The following is a 22980-nucleotide window of genomic DNA, read 5'->3' as shown; positions in this document are numbered from 1 at the left end:
CCAACTAACATGTACCTCCGAAATGGGGGTGGCAAGCACTCCCCGGCGCTGCAACCCGCGATCCGAATAGGGCTACGAAATCCCTCGGACGAACCCTCCTCATGCTCGTGGCGAATCCCTTTCAGCTCATCTTTGCGATTTGATGCAGCTAGTATGAGGGATCACTGATCGTCTTGGCTGAGGGCCATCCTAGCGCAAACCCGATCGTGCAAGTGGCGATAAAGCATCACATGAGTACTCAGGTCACTCGTAGCATAAAAGGCAGGACCTGCTCTCCTGTCCTTTGATTTTTCTCCATTAATCTACCCAACAATCCCATTCTACCATCACAACCATGAACTTTCTTCTCCTCCTCTTCCTCGGCCTCCTTCAGCTGGTCTCCGCCGCCCGATCGGGCACATACAATGCTGGCTGGGCAGTGGGCGACACCACCTGGAAGCAGACCGATTCGGTCTTTGAGCGCGAAACCGGTATTGCCAAATACCGCCTGTTCCAAGCCGATGGCTGGATCTACAAGTACCAACTCGATATCGAGGTGAGCCAGGTGCAAGGGCCTATCGGGGGTACATACGTCTTCTACGACTCGACGGGCGATGAATACAACCTCATGGTCTTCATCGCCGGATTCCATACCATTGACTTCAACTCCGACGATCCGTATATCCAGATGGTCAAGGTGGTGGAGGGATAGTATGTATACCACCTAATGGTCATTTCTTGGAGCCGGGCTAACAGCAACCAGAATTCATTCCGTTCTCAACGCCGCAGTACGTGAGGATGTCAGGGGAGGGTTGTGCTTGGGGGCGGAGGGGGTTACAGTTGTTCGGTCGAAGCATTCAACATGCTTGGGGTGTGGCTGGTCGCTGAATATTGGGATGTGTGCAACCCCATGATGGAGTTGGTTATGATGTCGAATATAGGGAGATGGGGGTCAAAAGCCGTGGGCGGTGGCGTGGAGTAGTCAGAAACATTTATTCCTGTGTATCAATATGTGTCTCTTGGCTTAGTCAAGCTGACTATCGATGGTGCTACTGTGTCACAATGAGCCAAGTCAATTGCAAATATGTCTCGGAGCCACGCTGCCACCATCACCCACCTAACAACATTCTATAGTCTAAATTCATAGTACCTGCAATGTGCAGATCAGTGATTTGCCCCATGAAAAGATTGTTGACATGAAAGGGCCTACCATGGCGATAACCTGCTCTACATGGATCTATTTGTAATTTGATTTATGGACATGGTTCTTCCTTCAGTGATTCACTCAGTGACTCATTGTAGAAATAGCAGTCTTGCTCTTCTAATGGCCAATCTTAACAGTTGGTTGCGCCCAGAAGGTCCCGTCATCAATTCAACACCTTTCTCATCTCGACAACACACTCCCCAAGCGGCGGATATGCCTCGAATGTTACCTCCAAGCCAGCAAAGGCGGCCAGATCCTTCCACTCTGCGCTGGTCCGCTCCCGACCGGCGTGCATCACGATCATGGCTGCGTGGGTAGTCGCACTGGCCGCATTCTTGGTAAGCTCCTGGATCAGAAGACGGGACACTGGGGCCATGACCCGAGCCACTTTGGCCAGGAGCTTGATGGACTCAATGTCCGAAAGATTGTGCAGGACATGTGCCATGGAGTAGAGCAATGCGCCTTTCACCGGTTGCTCACTGCCATCCTCTTTATAGTTCCACCCCATCTCGGTAACGTCGGGAACGACACCGATATCGGCATTATATTCCTGTAGGATGAGATTCTCCTTCCTAAGCAGGTGGGGATACGTGGCCTTCAATTCGAGCAGCAGCTCACCCCGGCCACCGCCAATATCCACGATCCGCAGAATCTCAGGAGTCGCCGACTCCAGCAGGCCGTCCAGGTCATAACCGAGTTTACGGACACGATCGGGCATCGTGCCCCAGCGACCGAACTTGCCAGTCATAAAGGTGTTGAAGCTGTCTAGACGGCCAGTGTGGTGCATGACCGAGTACACATGTTCCTTGGCAAGGAATTCGTCGCCCATGCTTTTGTAGGCATATTGAAATGGCGTCTCACATTCCTGGAAGGGATACCTGTAGTTGGTGTCTTGCAGTTGTCGCATGAGAAAGGCGGCCCCGAGTAGGCCTTCGGAGGTACTGCGGGAAGATCCAAAGTAAGCCAAGTAAGCCATGTAATGGAAGGTTCGCAGCACCAAAACCTTACAAATGCATGGCGCCGTGTTGCGCTGAGGGTGTATTGACAAGGTATTTGGTGACATCGTTGGCAACATACACGTCGTCGGGCAAAAGGTCTAGGAAGCCAAGGCCTCCCATCATGAAAAGGGCATCATCTTAGACATGTCAGGACCACTGTGACATTGATGAATAGGGGGTATCGAGGAGTACATACTTGCCAAAGGTATCGCTTGAAGTATCGACCCCATAGTCAGCCATGGTTGTCTGGCAAGAAAGGATCTCGCGTTGAAAGACAGGATAGTCAAGCAGGCTTGAACGTACAGAGATCGGTATCACCGTATTTCCTCCTGTGAACATCGCAGACATCCCCCGCGGTGGCTGGCTTGCCAACGTCTTGGAGGCAGCCGAAGAGGTCGAAATGGACCGCGATAGGTACGAACCCTAGAGCGGGTGCCTAGCACGAGTAGAAGGTCAGCCGGACATTGTTGCTCTTCACAGAAAATTTGTCCTGAGGGGTGTCCAAGGAAAGAAACGCACCAGGGTCACCGTGCCCAGGACCTTTTTGCCGGCGTCGGGGATGGGGATGTTCTGCGGGGTAGACATGCTTGTATAGGAAAATGGGTAATGCTGATGGACACTGGATCACGGTAGATATTGACGGGAAAGGGTTCCATTTAATAAGTTCAACTGAATCCTTATCTACCGAATTTGCCCTTCCCACCGAGCCATAGTTCCCTTGCTCCGTTCCCTCTGCCCTTAACGGGCAATACTGTAGGCAGGTATTGCTACTGGCTCGCCGGTTGTCCTGATAGCGGGCGCATGAAAGGAACCTAAGCTCTGACACGGCTGGCGTCAAGTCTCCCTTGCAGGTTGAACCACAGCGACGGGGGTTGAAATGCCGACCCCGATGGCTAATGGCTGGTGGGGACGCAGATAAGCATGCAGGGTGCATGTGCATCGCAACAAAAGGGTCCATGGATCTACAGCGAGGCGCGGCTGATAAGCACCGTACAATGATCAATGGCATGTATGTTATGCTTTATTAGAGACGATGACCATGCGGGTCCAAAGTTTGAACACGATTGACTCTCCGGTGAGCCCAAATAGACCAGTCAAGTTCTGAAAGCTGTAGTCTCGCCGTTCTGGTGTAACCTATGTAACAGCGACTTGGCCGTCGCGCGGGTCGTGCAAACGATGTTAACAGCAACAGCGGCAATGACGATGATAGTCGCCAGTAGTCAGCATGCATCTGGTGTGACGGACGGAGCTGTGCACTCATTGAGTGACCCGGAATCAAGGCAAGGGAGGGACGAGGGATTAATCTCAGTTCAGTGACATACCAGGTGGCCGCAGGGGGGATCAATTGGCTTGCAGTGGCGGTACACATGGTCTAGGCCTTCGAGAGTCCGGTGGTAGGCGGGATCTAAAGTACTTTCACGCAACCAATGGTCTTGTTGCTCATGTCGAGCACCAGAATGCCGGTCTATCGGACGATGGCTACGGAGGGATTGGCACTGGGACGAAGCATATGCGTGGTCGCACATTACTCGCATTGTGGCATTGTGTACTATTTACCCTCACTCTGCACTACGCCCGGTTATGCGAGTGTAAGCTCCATCAGAGACAGAATACTGCCCGGATCTCTATGGATCTGGCGGATGCATAGCTGGTCGCTTGCCAATGTGATGAGAACCTCCCAATCCTCGATTGTTCTCTCAAAAGTGTTCGTAAACTGGTGAAGGAGCAGATCATTACAACGCATGACGCGCTCCTCTGTGGCAGGAATGGAGCCCGGCGTAGGGAGAACGATATCGGAAATGATGATCCTGCTCTTCGGCCCCATTGCCGGCAGAATATTCCGTAGAATCAACACTGCCTCCGCATCGGGCCAGTCATGCAGGATATGACGCAGCAGGTAGACGGATGCCCCCTGGACCGGCTGCGGGTCAAAGAAGGAGTGGCCCTCGAACCGGATCCTCGAGGTGATGGAACGGGGCAGCTTGCGGTCCGCAAACCGCTCGATGCTCTGTTCAACAACATCGGGCAGGTCTTGAATGAGGAATTGCAGGTCCAGAAACTCCTTTGCAAGCGTGACGCTGACATGGCCGGTAGAGCCGCCCATCTATCTGTCGGTTAACCTCCATGACCTGGAGCTGGGAGGGGGGTATGGGGCAGGGGTTAGGGCTCACATCCACCACCAGACCTTGCCCCAGTGATGCCCACTCGTAACTCCTGGCTATGTGGGAAAGGCTGAATGATCTTGCCCCCGAGATCGCTTTCATCGAGTTGGCAAACTCCACGGTGAGCGAGACATTTTGAGACACAAAGTCAAAGAAGGAGCCGTCATGGTCAAAGGCCAGGTTGTGCGCGGTCTCGTTCACCTTCTTGCTACCGGGCCATGTGTCAATGGCATCCAGATGCCGAACAGCCGTGGGAATGACGGTGCCGGCAAAGTACCGCCCCCAACACTTGAGGCCAGGGTTGCTAGCCAGCTGGCGCGAAACCGGGCTGTGGGACACGGTGTTCAAACCGGGCTCCTGGAACAGGTGACTGGTCATCGCCAGTCGAAGAGAACTGCGGAGGAGAGTCTCGGGAACCTCTGCGGCTTGAGCAAGATCCGAGTACAAGATGCGACCGTCAGGAGGCACCAGTGAGGGGATATTGTGGTGGCACAGCCATCGCAAGGCGCAGATTAACTGCAGCTAGGTCGTCCATCAGCCTCATATAACGCCGTGCCGGGGGTCAATTTACAAACATCGGCTGTCAGATGCGCTAGAACATCGCCTGGATCTCGGCTGAGATTCAGAAGCTCAAACGCGGCTTCGGCAAGCTGGAGCTGGGCAGCCGCAATCGCGGGTGCGGCCATCGACTCGCCATCCATTATCAGCGGTTCGTCCTCAAGGGATCGGAGGTACGTGGCAATGGCGGTCGCGCTTGACGATGCCTGGCTTGCATATCGTTCTAGTTGGGATGATAGACTCATCTTGCTCACTGCTACCGTTCACAAAACTACCTGCCGGTATACACTGTAGAGTGTAGCCTTTAGGGCAAGGATGACCCCGAGGTTATAACCCAACCTCCAGTGAACTCGAAAGTCGGGGCATTTGGTGATACAGGCTCCGGCCAGCAGCAGCCCACTGAGTCCTGAGCAGGTCATCCGGGTCCATAGTCCATGGTCCATTCAGCTCCCGCAAGCGTAGTCAGTCGTGTGAATCGACCTCGTAACCATCCGCAAGCGTCTCCTGGCCAATTGGTCAACTGGCTAGCACGCGTCATGGCCCGCCATATGATGGCCAAGCTGACGATAAGCCGACTGGGCCACACACGGGCTGTGGAAGGAAAAACCGATATACGATCTACCCCTTGCCGATGGTGTCAGCGTTAACGGGCTTGACAATGGCTCCTTGCGTTGTACCCCTACCCCGAGGGTCCAGGCTGGTCGAGGCCTTGGGCTCTGCAGCCAGCCAGGTCACAGCCACTTTCCAGGGTATTCCAGACCCCCCCCCAAAGTAACTGCATGGCCTCCGAGGTTGCACCGATTCGTCGAGGAGGTTACACAAATCCCCTCTCCCATTCGGGCTGTGTGAGTCGCTCGGGTAGTACGTAAATGTCAGCATTGCCAACTTTTGGCAGGGTTTCCACTCTCTAGATAGGCCATGCCAATATCCCCCTGGTCGCCACCCACGCCTTCGCCCTTGTTCTTCCCTTTCACAATGGTTTACCTGAACTCAATTTGGTGGAAACATGAGCCAGCGTGTGCTGCTTCTCAAGGTGACTAGTTTCGTAGATCATCAGGACCAACTTCATTGTTGTAAGTGTGATCACTGGGTACACTATTGATTCACTTGGGGGGGTTACAGAGATGGGGTCACGCGTCAACCAGTGGAGGTTAGAAGAGTATTAAAATATTAACACATATGCGCCCCGAGCATATGAGGTTTCTGCTCATCTACGGGGACTCCGGGTTCTGCTCCCTGCCTTTGCCTCAAGAGGGCCACGTTCACCTTCAAGTTCCCTGGCTGTCTGGCTCCAGGGCCATCAAGTGGGTATCCACGACCCAGACGATGCAGAATTACTCCCCTGCGGATTCTTTCTAAATCCTAACTCCTGATCAGTTCCGGTGCCCTAATCATTCTAACCGACTTCCCTGGCTCCTTCGTGGTCTTGCGGTGGGAGTCCCGATGACCTGTGTCATGGTTGTTGGCGATTCTTCAATCCGGTGCTGTGGTTATAAATGGACTTTCTATCATCTACTTCCCTCAATTGGCGTCGGGTCAGCCTCCAGGTTCTCGTCTTCCTGGTGCAGAGAATCTTGCGGACGCGATATCTTCACCGCGACAGGCCTTTCAACACCCATCCGGGTTTAGGTCAGTTGAGTGACCCTGTCCGGAAGAAAAGCATCTTTCGCAATCAACCCAATGCATTCACCTTTTGCCTGTCTTATGATCATGGGCGTGAATGATGTGAATGCCGAGACTTCCACATGTCCGATCGCGCGAAATACGCAGGGGAGCCGTTATCCGCTCGGATAGGGTGGTGGGAAACCCCTAGCCCATACATCCTATTTTCCCGCTCCATCAAAATCTGCAACCTTGGAGCATATCTTCGTCGGGTTGACAGGAGCATACCGGTTGCCTGTAGGCGGCTTCCCTCCAATTAAGGACCCATAGAACCCGGTCTGGTTCGATGACGATGTGGCGGCTTCCTCCCATGCCTATTGCATCGAAAGCCAGAACTCACCTCCCGTGCCATCTAAAGCATTCCCCCTGCTACTAAGAGGTCACTGACTGGCGAGGTGGGTTCCAGACCGCTCCTGGATATACGCGCGGTGGATCATTCATGTTGGGTTTTGTATAGACACCGGAATTCTGGGGTGGTGGCTTATGTGGCCCTCTATGAAGGAAGGGTCGGTCCAAAGGCAGAAAGGAAGTCTCCAAAACCATTATATTCAGCTAAATACCTCTAGGAAGGAGGATTACTGTGTAAGAAGAACCCTGAAGGGTTGGCGTCTGGCGCGGGGGCCTTCCTTGAGGCAAGCACCCGAAGGTGCCTGCCGCAGGTGGCAGTGGGGATAGACAGTAACATGATATTAAGATGGGCTCAAGCACATCTGTATATGTCTATTTAATATCGTTTCTGTAGCCTGCCATGCCCCTATCTTCCATGCCTCCAAAAGGTGCATCCGCTCTTATCAATGAGGACCGAGAAGGACCATGTATATACAGATGTTTATATCAGCACCAACCGAGCATCTGTTGTTGAACGAGCCTGCAGCCACGTTTCTATCACCAGAGTCTGCAATTGACTGGAATGCATGCAATACAGGCTCGATTGCATGTGCAACACTGGCATTGTGACCAGAACTTCGGCAGGGATTTGGTTGTTGGCCAGGTGTCGCATCGAGTGCCACGCGATGCACCTGCAGTCAGCCTAGTCCATTATTGGCCGATGGATGGCAGCGTTCGGCAAAGCGCTCCAACCACCATCTCTGGCAATTGACTGGGTGGTGTAAGCTCGTATCTGGTGCTGCGGTAGCCCAACCCTTCCACAACCATGGCTCTCGACGGTTCTTTTCACCACCTCAATGGCTCAGACTGCCCTCGTGCGTCGGAATGGTTGGCGGAGGCCTTCTCCTAGGTCCACCGCACCTGCAGCCCCGACGCGAGGGGCCGGGTCAGATCAAAATGCCCCAAGCGGCCGACAATGACCCTCTGCTCGTTCTTTGCATGTCTGCGGGGCAATCTACCTCACAGTTGCGCACACGTCCTGTTGTACAAAGCGCCCGTCGCCACGGTATAGCCGAACTAGATACAGCCGGGTGGTGGGTAGTGAGGGATGGCAGGTAGACCTCCATATAAAACAGCAACGTCAAGGCCTGTTCCCGCCCCGGGCACACACATCGCTCGTGTAACCATTTCCTTCCTAGACAGGGCCCTGTTCTTCTAACTGAAGCGCATATCGGAGCCCATGAATCAAAATGTTGGCCCTCTACTTAGTACGTTCGATGTTACTGGAACCCATTTGCCCGCGACTGCGTGCATCGTGATTGACCATAGAACGTCGAAGTACAGATTGCCGCAGCAGTCCTGGGATGGGTGGTTTATCGGCTCTATTTGGATCCACTGTCTCATATCCCAGGCCCGTTTCTGGCTAAATTCATCCCGGTAGGATAGGAACCTCCCCTGCCGTCTCCTGCTAAAGGTCCTTGCCAGGTCTGCAATATCCGAATGGTTCTTACCAGGAACCTGGTGTACACGTTCAAAGAGCTGCACGACACCTATGGTGAGTCCTAACTGCCCCGGGTGTACGAGCCCGTGGCCCATCTCATGTCTGAATAGGGCCGGTGGTTCGCATTGGGCCTAGCGATCTATCATTTGCCACCGTGACTGCGTTTGAAAGCATCTATGGTTTCGAAGGTGATAAGAACTTTTCCCTCTATGGAAGCCGCAAGGGCCTGCTTGGCTCCCTGGCCGGCATGGGGGACTCGCTTTCGAACTCGACGCGCAGAGAGCAACGGCGATTGCTTCGGCCCCTGATCACGACGACTCTTAGCGAGCTGGCAACCGCCAGTACCGAGCGATACTGCAACATTGCGTTATCCGAGATGCTACAAGCGCATTCCGTAGGGCAAACAGAATCAACGCCTATCCCGCTTTCCACGCTCAATGATCGGTGTCTGTGGCAACTTGGCTCTATGGTGGCCTTTGGAAACCGCAGTACGGAAGGGGTTCGAGGTGCTTCTCCGCTTCGATGATGGGGCTAGGTCTGGGCTGACCAGAGAAATAGTGCAATTTCATGTGAACCTCGGATGGTTGGACCACTTCATGTGCTTCTTGGAGGTCTTCTGTGCCTTCCTGCCTCGTGCATATATTCAGGATCATATTCCGGCCTTCTTCAAGACGTGGCAGACTATCTGTGCCATCTTCCGACAACATGCCGATCCCTCATGGATGGAAAAACAGCCGAATCATACCAGCTTCGACGATAACCAGCTCGTGCGCCTTCGAACTGCTACTTCCAAGGCAGGGCTCATGGACATCTCCGACGGGTTGCTGCAGGTCAATTCCATCATCACTGGGTTAGCCCCCATGGCCCCCGGATCTGTCGCCACGAGCTAACTTCCCGGCAGCTTCAGCGTCTACGGGGCGACGGAAAGTTCTTTGAACACCCTCCTTTATTTCCTGCTGCAAGACCGGCACTGTATGAAGAAACTCGAGGAAGAGCTACTCGCCGCATTTCGTTGCATCGACGAGGTCTCCGATAGCCGCCTTGCCAAGTTGCCCTACTTCAACGCCTGTATCGATGAGAACTTCCGGATCGCCCCGGCATTCAATGGCGGAATTCTGCAACGGGTATCTTGCGGTGCCACCGTCGATGGCGTCTATGTACCAGCAGGCGTATGTTGCCTACGCCTTTCCACCCCGCTGTCTTGTCATCACACTAACACAATTGTCTTACTATAGGTCGGGGTCGCGGTAGACCATTACACCCTTGCGCATTCGAAGCAATACTGGGAGAACCCCGATGCGTTTTACCCGGAGCGCTGGCTGGATTCCAATGGCAAGGATGACTTCAAGGCCACCCGGCCATTCCTCATCGGCGTGCGGCAGTGTCCTGGGCGCCAGATGGCATACCAGGTGCTCCGGGTACTGGTGGCCAAGATGGTGTATCTCTACTCGATGGAGCTGGTCAACAAGGACTTTGACCTGATACGGGATAGCTCCTCGTCGTATCACTGGGGTGGTGTGAAATTGGATGTTATCATGACGCCGCGAACCCCGGGAGTCCTGGGATACTGAATCCATCCGATTCTTTCTTGCACCCATGACACGATATTGTGGAGACGCTTGCCTCAGTGCAGGTGACCTTGCTCCGGAGATCGAGAGGCAGTCACGGTTTTTTGTTGAGGCTAGGTGGCCTTGGAGTTGTTGGTTATCCATTTTGTTTCCCTTCAGTGGGAGCTTTTTCATAAAGAGATAGTCGGAAGTACGTAGTGAAACAAAGCGTGCGATTCAAAACTGACACTTTATCTGTGAGAAGTGGAACCTACTTTGTTTCAAATCGAATTATTTTCCAAACACTACCGTGTGACACATGAATCTATGAAATCAACCCCTACAATCCAATGTTCCCCGTCAATGCCGGATCATCATGCGTATATTCACGAGCGTCAGAGTCCTGCGCATTCATAGCCTTTAATAAATCAGGGGCAGGGATTTCTCTCTCCCCTCCCATTCGGAAAGAATCCGCGGTCGCCGTCTCGAGGTTATTCGTCTGCCATTCCAAAATCCGATCCCAGTCCCGACAGACTCGGTTGATGCCGAAATCGAAAAAAGGAAACTCCTGGGTTTCCATCCAATTGAAGGTGACCACGTCCATGTTTCCGGCGCAGGTCAGTGCGTTCAAGACTACGTTGACGCAGTGATAGAGATGCAGCCAGTGAGCAGGGTGTCTGATACCCTCTGGCCAGTAGTAGTCACGATGGAGGTTCTGTCGAATGAGATTCAGGCAGTGTATCTCGTGCATTCCGTTCATGATCCCAATGTGAAGGTCGGGATGGATCTTGTCGCGCACTGTCAGGGACGGATCTTTGCCCAGTTTGATTACCTGCTCGGTGGTCAGGTAGACACGCTTCATCGGGGTGAGTGTCCCCCATGCGGCGTCAACCTCTGGGCTAGGAAGCTGGCTGAAGATTGAGGAGTTGTCGAAGAAATCAATCTTACTGCGGACATGTTTGAGAGGGATGTCGAATTCGTCGAGTAGGGGGGCTGCGAGACCACCTTGTCAGCGAGGTGGTGCTGGAAGGGGGGAAACCGCATCACTTACAGTAGGCCGAGGTTTGTTTTAACAGAGCGTTTCTCTCAGACCCCAAGGCTGGTCGAGAGCGAAGGGACACAGTCACGAATAATGTGGCCAAGGAGCAAAGCAGCACCAAAATGTTGACGCATACTACCGGCCATAGCCATGCCGGTCTCTGGTTCACCTTCGATATACTGGCATGAGTCCGCTGAGGAAGAAAAGACGTCTTCTCTTCTTCCTCCAGACTGCCAGAGTCCCTGGAGAGCTCATCCGTGTACTCTGCCATGGTGAGGGGTGCAATGCAGAGTGAAAAGGTTAGAAGCGGCGATAGAGCATCTTATCTGCCACGCTAAACCGCTTACCTAGTAAGCAGTAAGCTGACACCCCATCGCTTACCATCAACGGCAGGATCGGGCCCACAAGCGGATCAAGTGGCGGGCTGGATGTTATCGTCAATCTTTTGAACATCTCCAATCATTCTCCGGGGTTGTTTCTTCCTAACTGAAGAAAGACCTCGTTGGGATTGAGGTGGAACTCATACTTGTGCTATAATCTTACTGACATACGCGGCCACTGACGGGATACTTCCCATAACCTGTGTCAGATTTGATGGATCTAGCCCATCGAGGTATCTGTTTCTCCTTCCATTATCGCAGAGTCGGAAAGTCCAGTAGAGATACGGATCAGGTACCGAGCCAGCAAGTCTCCGTGGTTTTATCGTGACTGGCCCCTTAGCGGATAGGTAAATCTGGTTATTTCTTCCCGGATAAAGGGCTGGTGATGATTGTCAACTGATCTGATGTCAGTATCATCATCAAAAACAAGTATCTGCAACCACATCACTCCGTGCGTGTCTTGCGGCATTTCCACTCCCCGTCGGAGTCCGATCCATGAGGATTTCCGGTGGGGACGCACGGCCGGGGTAGACTCCGAGTGAGTGGTGATGACACGGACAGACCCGCTTGCCGCAGGATGATCTAGTCTAAACCCGGTAATGGAGATGCAATCTTGCAGAAAGTTGCCAGTCTGATGCCACTTGCTGACTCGGAAAGCCCAATGGGATGAGGGCACGGAGAGTCCATGAGAGATAAGCCTCTGACCGTCTCTTGGCGATATCTGACATTCCTTCAGGAACAGGATACCATTTTCCGATGCGATGACGACGGGAGGGTTGGATGCAGTATACCCTACCCCTCGTGGAATGATTCTGACCACGGTATATAAGCCCCTACCAAGTGCCTGGCTACACAACCATCAACCACCTCAGTCCTCCTGAACAGCAAGTCAGCTAGATCTCAGTTACATCATTCAATATGCGTCACTCTGCTATTGCTCTCGGTCTTCTGGCCACATTGGCCGTCGCTGCACCCATTCAAGGTCCGAACGTTCAATTCATTGACTGTCTTCATCAATCTATGAGTCCCACCTGCTGATATTCATACTCTAGATTCCACTGTCGCAAAACGTGCAGAGAACATCGGAATCTACCGCGACGTCGACATGTATCTCGACACCGTTGAGAAGCGAGAGGAGCTCTACGCTCTTGCGCCTCTTGACACTCTTGAGAAGCGTGACGAGGATCTGGGCATCTACCGCGACGCCGACATGTACCTTGATACTGTTGAGAAACGCGACGATGACATGGTCTATGCTGATGCTGTCAATGGCCTCAACACTGCTGAGAAGCGGGAGGAGCTCTATGCTATTGGACTTCTTGACACGGTGGAGGAGCCTTAGAAATCGGGATCTTGTTGATGACGTATCTGTCCTCGTGGACAGGGGAAATGAGAAGGAAGTGGTGCATGGATGATGCCAGGAGTGTGGAGCATGGTAGAGCGGTCATGTGTTGGTTTGTGAATACAGCTATACGAAGGAGTCAGCCGAACATATGCAGAATATGATTCGATGGGTGAACTGAGTGCCAAGGATACATCCTCATTGACAATATATTCAGTAAGCAGCAGCGCACGTGTAGTTGTAGATAATGATCGGGGAATCTTTGTTACTTTATTAAATGCACCCACCCACCATATATTTGGGATATATAGTTCCAGCACCCATAATGATACAGCCCGTCGATCCTTGCCATCATCCTCACCATCCCATGTTATTGGTCCGGATCAAGGTCCCCTTTCAGGCTGCCACCAAACCAGTTGTGTTTGCAATGGACCAAAGAGTAGTTGATAGGATCGCGGGAAAAAGAAACCTCCACGGGTACGAAGCCAACTTGCCATGAAACCAATGGACTGACTTTCATCTCGGCCTCAGTTGATGTATCTGGTGAGGGGGAAATGGCCAAGGTCATCGGAGACCCGGAGTCGCCGTGTCATGAGTCCCCCTGCATTCCAGCCAACATTCCTGATCTCCAAACCTTGTCTCCTGGCCGTACATAAAACGCACATCATGGCTTGGAAAACCTCTCCCCGCGGCCACTAGCACCTTATCATCATCCTACCCAATATGCGTATTTCATGGGTTCTCATCACGGCCGCGCTTTCATGGGCCCCTACAGCCTGGGGCTTCAACCATCCCACCTCCACCTCATACACCTTTGATGAGCTCTGGGATCTCGAAACCAAATTCTGGGACAACTTCCTCTACCCAGCCAACGTCCAACAAATGCTAGCCATCAACTCGACCTTGTTCACTGCAGATGTACCTACCTCCTCAAACCCTACCTCCACTCTATTCCACTCCACCCCCACTAACCCCCCCACAGGTCCAAGGCCGAGTGGACATCACCCGAGTCTTCAACGGCAGCGAACTCAACACCGAATACCTCTTCGGTCTCTTCTCCGATCCCGACCACGTCAGCCTCGTCGGCGTCCCCATCGCCTACAGCATCACCCAATTCAGCGGCAACGGGAACATCGCCTCGGCCACCACGGTGGTCACCTTCAACGCCACCTCCTTCAACAACCTCCTCATCCCCGTCACCATCGACACATGGATCATGTGGGATTCCAACGGCCAAATCGAACAATACGACGCCACGTTCCGCTGGTTCGGATTCCTCCTCGACACCCTCGTCAATGCCCTAGCCACATCCATCAACGGCACTATCGCCGAAGCCACCGCATCTCTAACCCAACTTCTCGCGACGACGATCTGCGCCACTCATGATCAGTACTGCACAGGCGATAACCAGCAGTATACCAACTCGTCCACATGTTATGATTTCTTGACGCAGGATATCCCCCTGGGTAAAGACTACGAACTAGGACGGAATACGCTGTTGTGTCGAGAAGTGCACGAGCATATGGTGCAATATGATCCGGCACTGCATTGTCCGCATATTGGGCCCACGGGGGGAGATTATTGTGTGGATGATCAGACGTATGCGGAGAAGGTCTTGCAGAAGTATTTTAGGAAGTCGTGGATTGCGGGGGGTGCAGGTGAGTATGATGATCAGGATATTTGGTTGTAGTTGGATTGTGGGTGCAGTGGGTTCTGGTTCAACTAGAAGGTGTCTGTCATATACAAGAACAAGTGGTCTTTAGGTGAATAGTCAATACGATCAGGATAAATTATGGGCTTTACAGCAAGTTCGCAGACTGGACATGAGTTAATATAGACAAGGGCCATTGTCGGCCATAACACTACAGAAAATAATGATAGCTTGAGGTTAAAAGGAGGGGCTTTGAGCAAGAAGGCTGAGGAATTACTGGCGTGTGTGGATAATACGCCCTTTCACGAAGCACGTCACAATTGGCAGCTCATGTTCATCATTAATCACATAATCCCTCCATCAAGGTCCCATTCATAGGGCGCAGCATTTCGTCAACAGAACATGGCAGTATCAAGTATGAACCCCTGTCCTCCACAGCAAACATCCCTACACTGGTACTAGCATAAACGTACCTTCCATTCACTCTCCCCAAGGACACTCGATGGCTTCGCCGGGCCAAAGAGAAGCGTACAGATCACGAGCATCTTTCCACTCCTCCCAGAATCCGTCGGAACTGATTGGCATTAGCAGGGTATCAAATCTGAATGAGGCATTGACCTACCCGACATAGAACTGGGTGGGAGCCAACATGAACGCTCGCAGGAGAATACAGCCCACCACGGTGTCATACGGCTTGCGGGCAGTTTTGGTAAATCCGGAGCTGCGATGCTGACGGCATTGAATGATCAGTGGCTCATGTCCACCATCATACGCTCCGTTCAGGTAGATCCCCTCGACCTCGTCCACGAGGGGAGGGGTGACGGTTTCTTCGTCGTCATTCTCGGTCGGACCGGTCAAGGGGACGTGGTCATGATCAATGATGCGCTGGGCATCTCGGACCAACTTTGGCCAGGCCGCCTTCCACTCGGGGCTGTTCTTATCGCCAACCTGGTAGTAGTGGGTGTAGCTGAGACATTGAGCCAGGGGTCAGTGAATATGGGCCTGTTTGACTTACCCCATGATGAAAGTCGATAGATCGATCACTAGGTAATGAATCTGAAGATGAGAAGAGGGGATGATGAGAGGGAAGATGTTGATGGTTGATGGTTGATGGTTGACAATAAATAGACGGCTCATGTCATAAAGTAGGGTCAAGGCAGCAACTACGAACAGCAGGCAACCACGGCCAGGCAGCCACCCATGTTAATTATGTTCAGGTTGTACGGCAGGTGCCTTCAATGGCTCCCTCACAGCATCGGCGACCCCCGCATTTTATACTCGGGCAAGGGACTACGCCCACTTCGATACCAAAGCCCCGTGCTTTTCGCATCCTTTTCGCCCGCCGCATCGGCCGTTCGCAACCCAAAGGCCACGTCCTTACCCAGGTCTTCCTCCACCCACTGGCATCGACTGAAGGATGTCTCCAGCGCCTGGTAGTTGAACTCACCCCGTCCGTGGTAATGCTTACCCAACAAAGGAATAATCGCCTTGCTCGCCGTGGGGCCATAGTAATGTGGGATGCGGGAGAACAGGTGGTGGGTGACATGGTCGGACGAGATGTGGTGGAAGAAATGGGTGCCGATGATGCCAAAGTCGCGGTCGATGGTCGCCGTCGCGCCTCGCAGGAAGGTCCACGACTCGGGGGTGTACTTGGGAACCGCTGGGTGAGTATGATGAAGATACGTGATCATCACTAGCGTCCTGGTTATCAGCCATGCACATGTGGGGACTGGCAGCGAGGGGCATGGTACGAACCGATCCAGTGATTCACCCAGGTCCAGGGCACGATGTACACCCAGAAGACCGTTTCAAAGGAGCCAAACACAGTATAGAGATGATACAGCCCCGCAATTGTGGCCAAACATCCAATGTCGGACAGGACGATGGACAGCCACTCGGAGGGGTAGAACAATGCTCCCTGGGGATCGAAATGGCTGTGGCGCCACATGGACATGCCCTTCTTCGGCACGGCCGACGGTGGACAAGTGATGTTGGTCAGGATATACCAATTCCAGCCGATGGTTTGCTGCAGCACGATGCGGAGGAACAATACCAAGGGGGCATCCTGTCCGATATCCTCGAGAACCTCCACCGCTTGACCAATCTTCTCAGCGTACGACTGGCGTTGTGGTGGTACATAGTTGAGGTCCTTTTCAATGTGGTTGGCATAGATGTGGTGTCGTCGATGGGTCGACTTCCACGAGAAATAGGGGGCCAACAGGCTGGAATGCAACACGAAACCAATGCTGTCATTCAGCATGGCCGAGTGTGAGAAGCCGCTGTGGCCACAGTCGTGCGCAATCACCCACAACCCAGTCCAGACAATCCCCTGACAGACTCCATATACATTTACCGTGAAGTAATATAGCAGCGAAGATTCTTGCACCGCCGTCGTGTTTAGCAGCTGATATAACGCCGTCATGAGGATGCCAGAGTACGCGAGGTCGCGAAACAAATAGAAGAAGGACCAGAAGAGGGACGGGGTGAAGCAGTAGTCGGGTACAGCGCGGCGAAGATCATCCACCGTCGCGTCTTTGCCCACTTTCTGAAAAGCCAGGCATCTGTTAGCAATAATGAAGGCACTATGGATGGCCCAGTTGGAGTCTACATACGCCACCTTCTACCAGTTTCGTCGGATGGGGTTCGGCGAGGGTGTGAAACCCGGTCTTTTCCGGCTCCAGCTCCATGATGCAGATGCGGCGAGCAGCTTGGAAATGGTAGAATTGGATTGGGTTGTCAGACCTTGGAGATGTTATGCAAGATAGGGAAGTACCACTGTTTATAACCTGGACTCTTTCCCGCTTGGAGGAATCAGGCGGCCACCCGACCCCGTCCGTCATCACAGCCCTGTCATCATCTTAGATATTGTTTCCTCTCCCACAAACCCAATTGTCCATCCCCAAGCCTGAGTGCATGACAGTCGGCGGCGAATCAGCACCTGGCATTGCACGAGCATCAATCCGCCACCACCGGAGTGAAGTGGTCATGCAGGCGGAGATACTGTTCGGACCATCTTTTGACTCTCACCCCGTCTGATGCGTCAATGCAAGGCCTAAAGGCTGCGTCGATCCAGGGTTCCGGATCTGTCCGTTGACAGGAACCCATCATGATTGGGGTTTGCAATGGGTCCGCCGGGTCGCCTTATCGTCCAGCCATTGACCAATCCTTGCAAGGCTCTTATGGGTCTGTCAGCTCAAGCCCACCCCCGCATTGGCATTGAGTGAAGGATGGTCGATGGCCGGCATGTTCGGTGACTTTCCCGTTGGGGAAGTAGCTGCAACGTCCGAGGGAGACTGGGGTGGTTTACCGACCCAAGGAATAGAGAGCTACACTTGCATATCATTGAGACCAATTCGGATACCTCCGTTCCCGTCGGCCAAATTTTCCCAATATGTGGTGAATGGAGTAACATGTGTCTTCAACAGTTTATTTTTTTTTTTTTTTTTTTGCTTATTAGATAGATCTTACACACCGGATTGGACCGTCCCTCCACATTATCAGCAGCAAGGGGCCGAGTGATCGTCATAGCCTATCGCATCCAGTCACCATTTCCTCGTGTTTGCTTACTCGTGCCGTCTCACGAGACCGCTAGCAGTGGACCCTGCATGTCAGACGCCCTGAGCGCGAAGGAAGCGGAAGATCCGGTCAAATGCTTGCGGGGCGACTTTGTGGAGGTTCAAGTTGTGCCTGTCACACGGGTCAGTGACGATTCTCACGAGTCCTGCAGTCACACCTACCCAGCCGGCAGATTGTCCACCGTCTCGACCGTCTTGGCAGCTGTAAACAAGGCCTTGGTGCTGTTCAGCAGGCCGACGCAGTTGCCCCCACAGGCTGACACGTCGAATTGGCCCTGCAATACGAGCACGGGGGCGGTGATATTGCCATATTCGATTGTCGTCTCCAACAGGGACGGCAATTCGCCCACGGCGAATGGCTCGCTTTCGGTGGTAAAAGCCCACTCGGCCACGCGGTGCTCAAAGTACGGTTCGGCAAAATAGACGTAGGTTTCCGCGAATAGATCCGACGAGGTGAGATAGCCCGAATCCAACATTCCCCAGCGGGCAGGATTGTGATGGCGCGCAACCCTCAGGCCAGCTCCCGCCAGAAAGGGCCCAAAATAGGTAAAGGTGCCGCTGAAGCCGGTGAGAACCACGGCATCCACGGCCATTTGGCTGGCGGATGCCGCCGTCAAATATGCGCCGTAGCTGTGCCCAACGAGGGCCACTCTCGAAGCCTTTGTGGCTTGTCGGGCGTACTCGGTGAGCGAGTTGAGCACTGCCGTTTCGACCTGGAACTGGGCGTCGAACAACGAGTTGACCCTGAAGGTGACTACCTGTCAGTAAAAACCTTTGATCGGATGGAATCAGTCCTGCACATACTTGGACGACGCGCCCACACCAATCCGATCATAGCTGAGCACCGAGTATCCCGCTTTAAGGGCAGCATCCACGAAGCTGTACGCATCCGCGTCGGTAAAGTTAGGGCGCCAGTATCTAAGTCCCCATTAGCCAACGTCAAGGTACCGAAGGAAAGTCAACCAACAGCTTCGACTCGATTATTCCATGCGTCAACACGAGGACCGGAGCTCCGGGCGGTCCTTGGCAGAGCGTGGCTGCGACCGTGAAGTTATTGGCCACGGCAGCTGTCGTGGAGCCGGCAACTGGCAACGGGTCGGTGACAGTGCCCGAGTCGCGTCGGGTCAGGTTCAGGGTTAGGGCCACTGCATCCCAGTCGGTCTGGACTGTCGCGTTGATGATATACCGCGGCACGGCGACGGGGATAGGAATGGCCACCTCGGCGCACCCGGGCGACACCCCCCGAGGCCTGGCAAAGGCACCCAGAGAGAATGTGAGTGCAAGCCACAGCGAGCAGTGCATATTGATAATATTTAGAATACAACCAGAATACATGACGGAGTTCATCCGGGGCGAGGCTCTTTATATCCTCTGAACAATCTCTACGGATTTGTCAGATACGGCGAGTTCGGCGAGTTCGGCGAGACCAAATATTTCTCTCTTCTCCCAATTCAACGCTTCTCAATTCCTTCCTGGATATTACTTCTCTCTCTTGATTCTCAACTGGCGCTACATCCGCTTCCCGGCGGGTACTCTGTCCGACAGTGCTTAATGGCTCAATGGCGTACAGGTCAATCCCGCCTTCTTGCAGTTCTGGCACGGCCTCTCCTTATCGCATCGCACCTTCCGGCGCTTACACAGCTGGCAAGGCTGCTTGCGAATGGAAAATATGTGGACCCGAGCGGGCACAACCGTATCGTCCCGGTTGCCATATGAACAGGGGGTCCCATGTTTAACGCAACTCTGGCACGGCATGCCTTTGTTGCACTTCACTCCCCGGCTTCTACATGACAGGCAGGCGGGTGTCCTCCGTCGGGGGCCCTGCACGTCGTCGAGCCTCGTCCCATATGTCAGACGGACCGGTGATGACCTCACTTGCTTCGGCTGCCCGAACTGTTGTGCCTCATTCCACAGCTTCTCACCGGCAGCATCACACGCGCTTTCCAGCCATGGCATCATCTTAAGGGACTTTCGGAGTGTACTCCACTCGCTCAGCCCAGCATCTACGGTCATTCCATGTAGCGTCCGAACAAACCGCTCTCGCTCCGGCGTGGCGAATGCCGCTATACCTCCTATCGTAATGGACCAGAGTAAGACACTTTTGTCTACAGACAAATGCCAGCCGGCCTCTAGCGGTCCATCCCCCAGATTGGTCCGGAGGGTCTGGACCAAAGGGGAGAAGGGTGCTGTCGCCGCAGGCAAGGGGAATATTACCCCAATGCTGTAGATGATTGCCGACACGCGGCACACTTCGCAGAAGCGATCAAACTCGGAGGAGCCATCCGCTGGGGGAAGAGACATGAGGCGGTGCTGAATCAGATTGCGCTGGTCACACATCTCCTGCGTATCTGGCCTGGCGATCTCGCCTCGGACATACCGGTCCACGATGGCCGTATAGAGTGCCATTCCCTCGAAGACTTCGGCCAAATCGGGGGTAAGCCCCAATGACGGCATCCTGTCCGATCGGGCATCTCTCCCGTCAGAGCAATGGTCCAGGAAGTCTCTCACCGTTCGAGGACTGCCTTCCGCCAGGGGGTGGAATGGCAGGGGCGGAGCAGACAGGGTCAAAGTGGCATTCACCAGCACGCGGCTGCAGAGAATTAGGCCCGCCGTAGATGCAAGGGATGATGACTTACAAGGAAATGGCCGCCGCCACGCCGGGCAACTGGATGCGAGGGAGGCCTCCCTTCAGCTGGACCAGTCTGCACAGCCCGCTCTGGTGGGCCTGGTGCGGCTCTCGCGCGCCATGAACATTGAGCCACTGCATCCCTCGTAGTGGAGCCTGGAACACTGGCGATTTGGTCCAATCTCGCTCCGATTGGATCGTCGGGCTTTCCACCAGCATCAGCACCGCAAGGATGGTGGCATCCCGGACATCTTGGAGGGGCTGCCGCATGGCCCCGTTGAGGGCCCTCACGGTGTGGGCGTAACACGAGGCCAAAAATAACCGATCCTGCTGATCGAACGAGTCGGGTGACTCATCACCCAGGAGGCAGCGAGCTCTCCGGTGTGTCAAGGTAGACGACAGAAGGGCTGGGAACAGCGCGGAATCCTGCAGCGACAAAGGAAACCACGACTGCAGGTACGGGTTTCGCACGTCGCACGTGGGCAGCATGCGAGGCGACATGACGGTGATTCCTATCCTGCTCAGTATAACTATCTGGGCTGGGGATCGGCACTTACGATAGGACAGTCCTCGAGCAACCAGCTGGGGGGGCAGCGGGCAGGGCCAGGTCGGGACCATTTCCAAGCCCCTTGAAATGCTTAACCGAGCGGAGGGAAGGGTCCCATGTGCTAAAGTTTTCTGTAGCGTTAGTCGGTGGTTGCTTCGGGAGCAGCGGATTGTTAGGGTCAGTACCCAGCGCATCATAAAATTTCGACAGAGACTCCGGATCGTCCTCGGTAGCAGCCTGAACATCTTGCAGGCCATCTTGCGGAACTGGCAGCATTTTCATGATTCAATACTGCATTCCTTAGAAAAGTAGTAGAAGGATCTGGGAGATCCTGTGGATGTCTTGGCCGGCTGCCGTGGAACGCGTGCGGAGGGGGCATCGGGCATCTCATCTGGACTCGGAGAATCCCCAGATTACCCAGATGGATAAGCTATCTTCACCGCTCCAGGCTTATGATTGGCCAGGATGGTGGGGCGTGGACTCTCGTCCGAGGCTCGGGGGAAGAAGACAATTAGGGTAAGCCTCGTCCGTGCCCGATCTCGCCGATCTCGCCGATGCCTTCAGCTACTTAGTAATTGATTAGCCATGAGGCAGTCTACAAGGTAATATGTTGTATCTACAGTTAGAATACCTTCGAAAGCTCAAGTCCAGTCTACTGAATACGAGCAGTGCTATCAATTAGAAATCAAACTCCTCCGCGAAGGACCATCCAAGAGATGGTCATATATATTTGACACCTCCTAGCAATTCTCATGAGCAATAATTCTCTTCTCCCCAATTACAACCACTCTCAATAGATCTATCAAAATGAATACTTCCTCCAACCAATCCCTAAGCGGCCACCTCGCCATTGTAACCGGGGCCGGCAAGTCCAATGGCCTAGGGTTCGCCATTGCCTCCGCCCTAGCCGACCAGGGAGCAGATGTACACATGCACCCCCCCCCCCCCCCCCTCTGTCCGACCCTCACTAACCCTGATACACATCCAGATCGTCCTCCACTACAACACCAGCCACTCCACCGCCGCCCAAAACGTAGCATCCCTGCAGGCACGAGGCGTCCAGGCCATCGCCGTTCAAGCCGATGCAGCCAGCACCACCTTTGGCACCGACCTTGTCTCCGCCACCCAGACAACCTTCCCCAACCGCACCATCGACATCCTCATCAACAACGCCGGCCGCGCCAGCTTCAGTCCCACCCTCGACACCACCCCTATCTCCGACTTCGACGCCCTCTTCCACACCAACGTCCGAGGCCCCTTCCTCCTCCTCCAAGCCGCCCTCCCCTATCTCCGCACCCCCGGAGCCCGAATCATCAACATCGGCACCGTAGTCGCGCAAATCGGAACCAAATGGGCGAACCTCTACTCCGGGTCCAAATCGGCCCTAACCACAATGACCCTGGGTTGGGCGGAGGCGTTAGGACCCCGGGGTATCACCGCTAATGTGGTCTCCCCGGGACCGATCCATACGGACATGGTTCCTGATGAGGAACATGAGTTGACGCAACGGTTCCGGAGTGAGCAGGCGATTAAGCGGAATGGAACTGTGGAGGAGGTGGCTGCCGCGGTGGGGTTTTTGGTGAGCCCGGGGAGTTCGTTTGTTACGGGGCAGGTTTTGGCGGTGGATGGGGGGATTTCTCATCTTTAGATAGATGATATTAGATTTAGATGTTGGGGGGAATATGTCTTGTATAATGGTGGGGTGGGTGGATATCGTTAGTCCTAGTTTTATCGGTGGACCTCGGGATTATACCAGTCCATTAATGTCGCATGTTGCTGGGATTATGTATTTGTCTGCGGCGGTTGAATAACCTCATGTTAGTACTTTAGACGGGAGCGGTAGTGTCTGTGATATGGTTGCTACAGGTGGAGCAGCTGATCA

The 22980-nt window shown here is 53.8% G+C and overlaps 12 protein-coding genes across 12 annotated transcripts; 5 read left to right on the top strand and 7 right to left on the bottom strand.

The window, feature by feature from the left end:
- Positions 1-307: 307 nt before the first annotated feature.
- Positions 308-1116, top strand: BO94DRAFT_574895 (uncharacterized protein). Its single transcript, XM_025615050.1, has 2 exons — positions 308-690; positions 743-1116. Coding segments are annotated over exons 1-2 (357 nt in total). The 5' UTR covers positions 308-334; the 3' UTR covers positions 744-1116.
- Positions 1117-1346: 230 nt separating this feature from the next.
- Positions 1347-2766, bottom strand: BO94DRAFT_595287 (putative O-methyltransferase; the record flags this gene model as incomplete). The annotated part of the gene is made up of 4 exons (XM_025616224.1): positions 1347-2124; positions 2192-2318; positions 2485-2617; positions 2701-2766. The coding sequence occupies 4 exons, from the start codon at positions 2764-2766 to the stop codon at positions 1347-1349; spliced, it is 1104 nt and encodes a 367-aa protein (XP_025468265.1).
- A 994-nt stretch (positions 2767-3760) lies between these two features.
- On the bottom strand, positions 3761-5146 carry BO94DRAFT_595286 (O-methyltransferase; the record flags this gene model as incomplete). The annotated part of the gene is made up of 3 exons (XM_025616223.1): positions 3761-4285; positions 4353-4865; positions 4919-5146. 3 exons carry the CDS (start codon positions 5144-5146, stop codon positions 3761-3763), a joined length of 1266 nt encoding a protein of 421 aa, XP_025468264.1.
- Positions 5147-8130: 2984 nt separating this feature from the next.
- Positions 8131-10147, top strand: BO94DRAFT_595284 (cytochrome P450; the record flags this gene model as incomplete). Its single annotated transcript, XM_025616222.1, has 7 exons — positions 8131-8158; positions 8245-8327; positions 8376-8445; positions 8502-8897; positions 8950-9241; positions 9293-9560; positions 9627-10147. The coding sequence occupies 7 exons, from the start codon at positions 8131-8133 to the stop codon at positions 9960-9962; spliced, it is 1473 nt and encodes a 490-aa protein (XP_025468263.1). The 3' UTR covers positions 9963-10147.
- An 89-nt stretch (positions 10148-10236) lies between these two features.
- On the bottom strand, positions 10237-11248 carry BO94DRAFT_574894 (oxidase ustYa family protein; the record flags this gene model as incomplete). The annotated part of the gene is made up of 2 exons (XM_025615049.1): positions 10237-10931; positions 10990-11248. 2 exons carry the CDS (start codon positions 11246-11248, stop codon positions 10279-10281), a joined length of 912 nt encoding a protein of 303 aa, XP_025468262.1. The 3' UTR covers positions 10237-10278.
- A 928-nt stretch (positions 11249-12176) lies between these two features.
- BO94DRAFT_574893 (uncharacterized protein) lies at positions 12177-12798 on the top strand. Its single transcript, XM_025615048.1, has 2 exons — positions 12177-12339; positions 12410-12798. Exons 1-2 carry the CDS (start codon positions 12276-12278, stop codon positions 12697-12699), a joined length of 354 nt encoding a protein of 117 aa, XP_025468261.1. The 5' UTR covers positions 12177-12275; the 3' UTR covers positions 12700-12798.
- Positions 12799-13422: 624 nt separating this feature from the next.
- Positions 13423-14416, top strand: BO94DRAFT_595277 (uncharacterized protein; the record flags this gene model as incomplete). Its single annotated transcript, XM_025616221.1, has 2 exons — positions 13423-13617; positions 13682-14416. The coding sequence occupies 2 exons, from the start codon at positions 13423-13425 to the stop codon at positions 14387-14389; spliced, it is 903 nt and encodes a 300-aa protein (XP_025468260.1). The 3' UTR covers positions 14390-14416.
- A 414-nt stretch (positions 14417-14830) lies between these two features.
- Positions 14831-15370, bottom strand: BO94DRAFT_545968 (uncharacterized protein; the record flags this gene model as incomplete). The annotated part of the gene is made up of 3 exons (XM_025613273.1): positions 14831-14924; positions 14973-15317; positions 15366-15370. The coding sequence occupies 3 exons, from the start codon at positions 15368-15370 to the stop codon at positions 14831-14833; spliced, it is 444 nt and encodes a 147-aa protein (XP_025468259.1).
- Positions 15371-15597: 227 nt separating this feature from the next.
- BO94DRAFT_595266 (delta-12 fatty acid desaturas-like protein) lies at positions 15598-17037 on the bottom strand (the record flags this gene model as incomplete). Its single annotated transcript, XM_025616220.1, has 3 exons — positions 15598-16043; positions 16106-16891; positions 16959-17037. 3 exons carry the CDS (start codon positions 17035-17037, stop codon positions 15598-15600), a joined length of 1311 nt encoding a protein of 436 aa, XP_025468258.1.
- A 921-nt stretch (positions 17038-17958) lies between these two features.
- On the bottom strand, positions 17959-19227 carry BO94DRAFT_595260 (alpha/beta hydrolase; the record flags this gene model as incomplete). The annotated part of the gene is made up of 4 exons (XM_025616219.1): positions 17959-18037; positions 18088-18669; positions 18730-18843; positions 18893-19227. 4 exons carry the CDS (start codon positions 19225-19227, stop codon positions 17959-17961), a joined length of 1110 nt encoding a protein of 369 aa, XP_025468257.1.
- A 158-nt stretch (positions 19228-19385) lies between these two features.
- On the bottom strand, positions 19386-21380 carry BO94DRAFT_623952 (uncharacterized protein; the record flags this gene model as incomplete). Its single annotated transcript, XM_025617185.1, has 4 exons — positions 19386-20515; positions 20562-21063; positions 21109-21219; positions 21284-21380. The coding sequence occupies 4 exons, from the start codon at positions 21378-21380 to the stop codon at positions 19474-19476; spliced, it is 1752 nt and encodes a 583-aa protein (XP_025468256.1). The 3' UTR covers positions 19386-19473.
- Positions 21381-21905: 525 nt separating this feature from the next.
- On the top strand, positions 21906-22746 carry BO94DRAFT_574890 (SDR family NAD(P)-dependent oxidoreductase; the record flags this gene model as incomplete). The annotated part of the gene is made up of 2 exons (XM_025615047.1): positions 21906-22022; positions 22087-22746. 2 exons carry the CDS (start codon positions 21906-21908, stop codon positions 22744-22746), a joined length of 777 nt encoding a protein of 258 aa, XP_025468255.1.
- Positions 22747-22980: the final 234 nt, after the last annotated feature.

This window comes from Aspergillus sclerotioniger (genome assembly GCF_003184525.1).
Source record: "Aspergillus sclerotioniger CBS 115572 chromosome Unknown BO94scaffold_12, whole genome shotgun sequence".
Classification (NCBI taxonomy): Eukaryota; Fungi; Ascomycota; class Eurotiomycetes; order Eurotiales; family Aspergillaceae; genus Aspergillus; species Aspergillus sclerotioniger.
Note: the sequence above shows the minus strand (reverse complement) of the source record. Positions and strands in the feature narration are given on the sequence as shown.

Excerpts from the sequence above, each read along its gene's own strand:
- BO94DRAFT_574895 (XM_025615050.1), top strand. The coding sequence starts at position 335 with ATGAACTTTCTTCTCCTCCTCTTCCTCGGCCTCCTTCAGCTGGTCTCC.
- BO94DRAFT_574893 (XM_025615048.1), top strand. The coding sequence starts at position 12,276 with ATGCGTCACTCTGCTATTGCTCTCGGTCTTCTGGCCACATTGGCCGTC. Across the intron at positions 12,340-12,409 it reads CGTCGCTGCACCCATTCAAG|ATTCCACTGTCGCAAAACGT; the intron begins GTCCGAACGTTC and ends TTCATACTCTAG.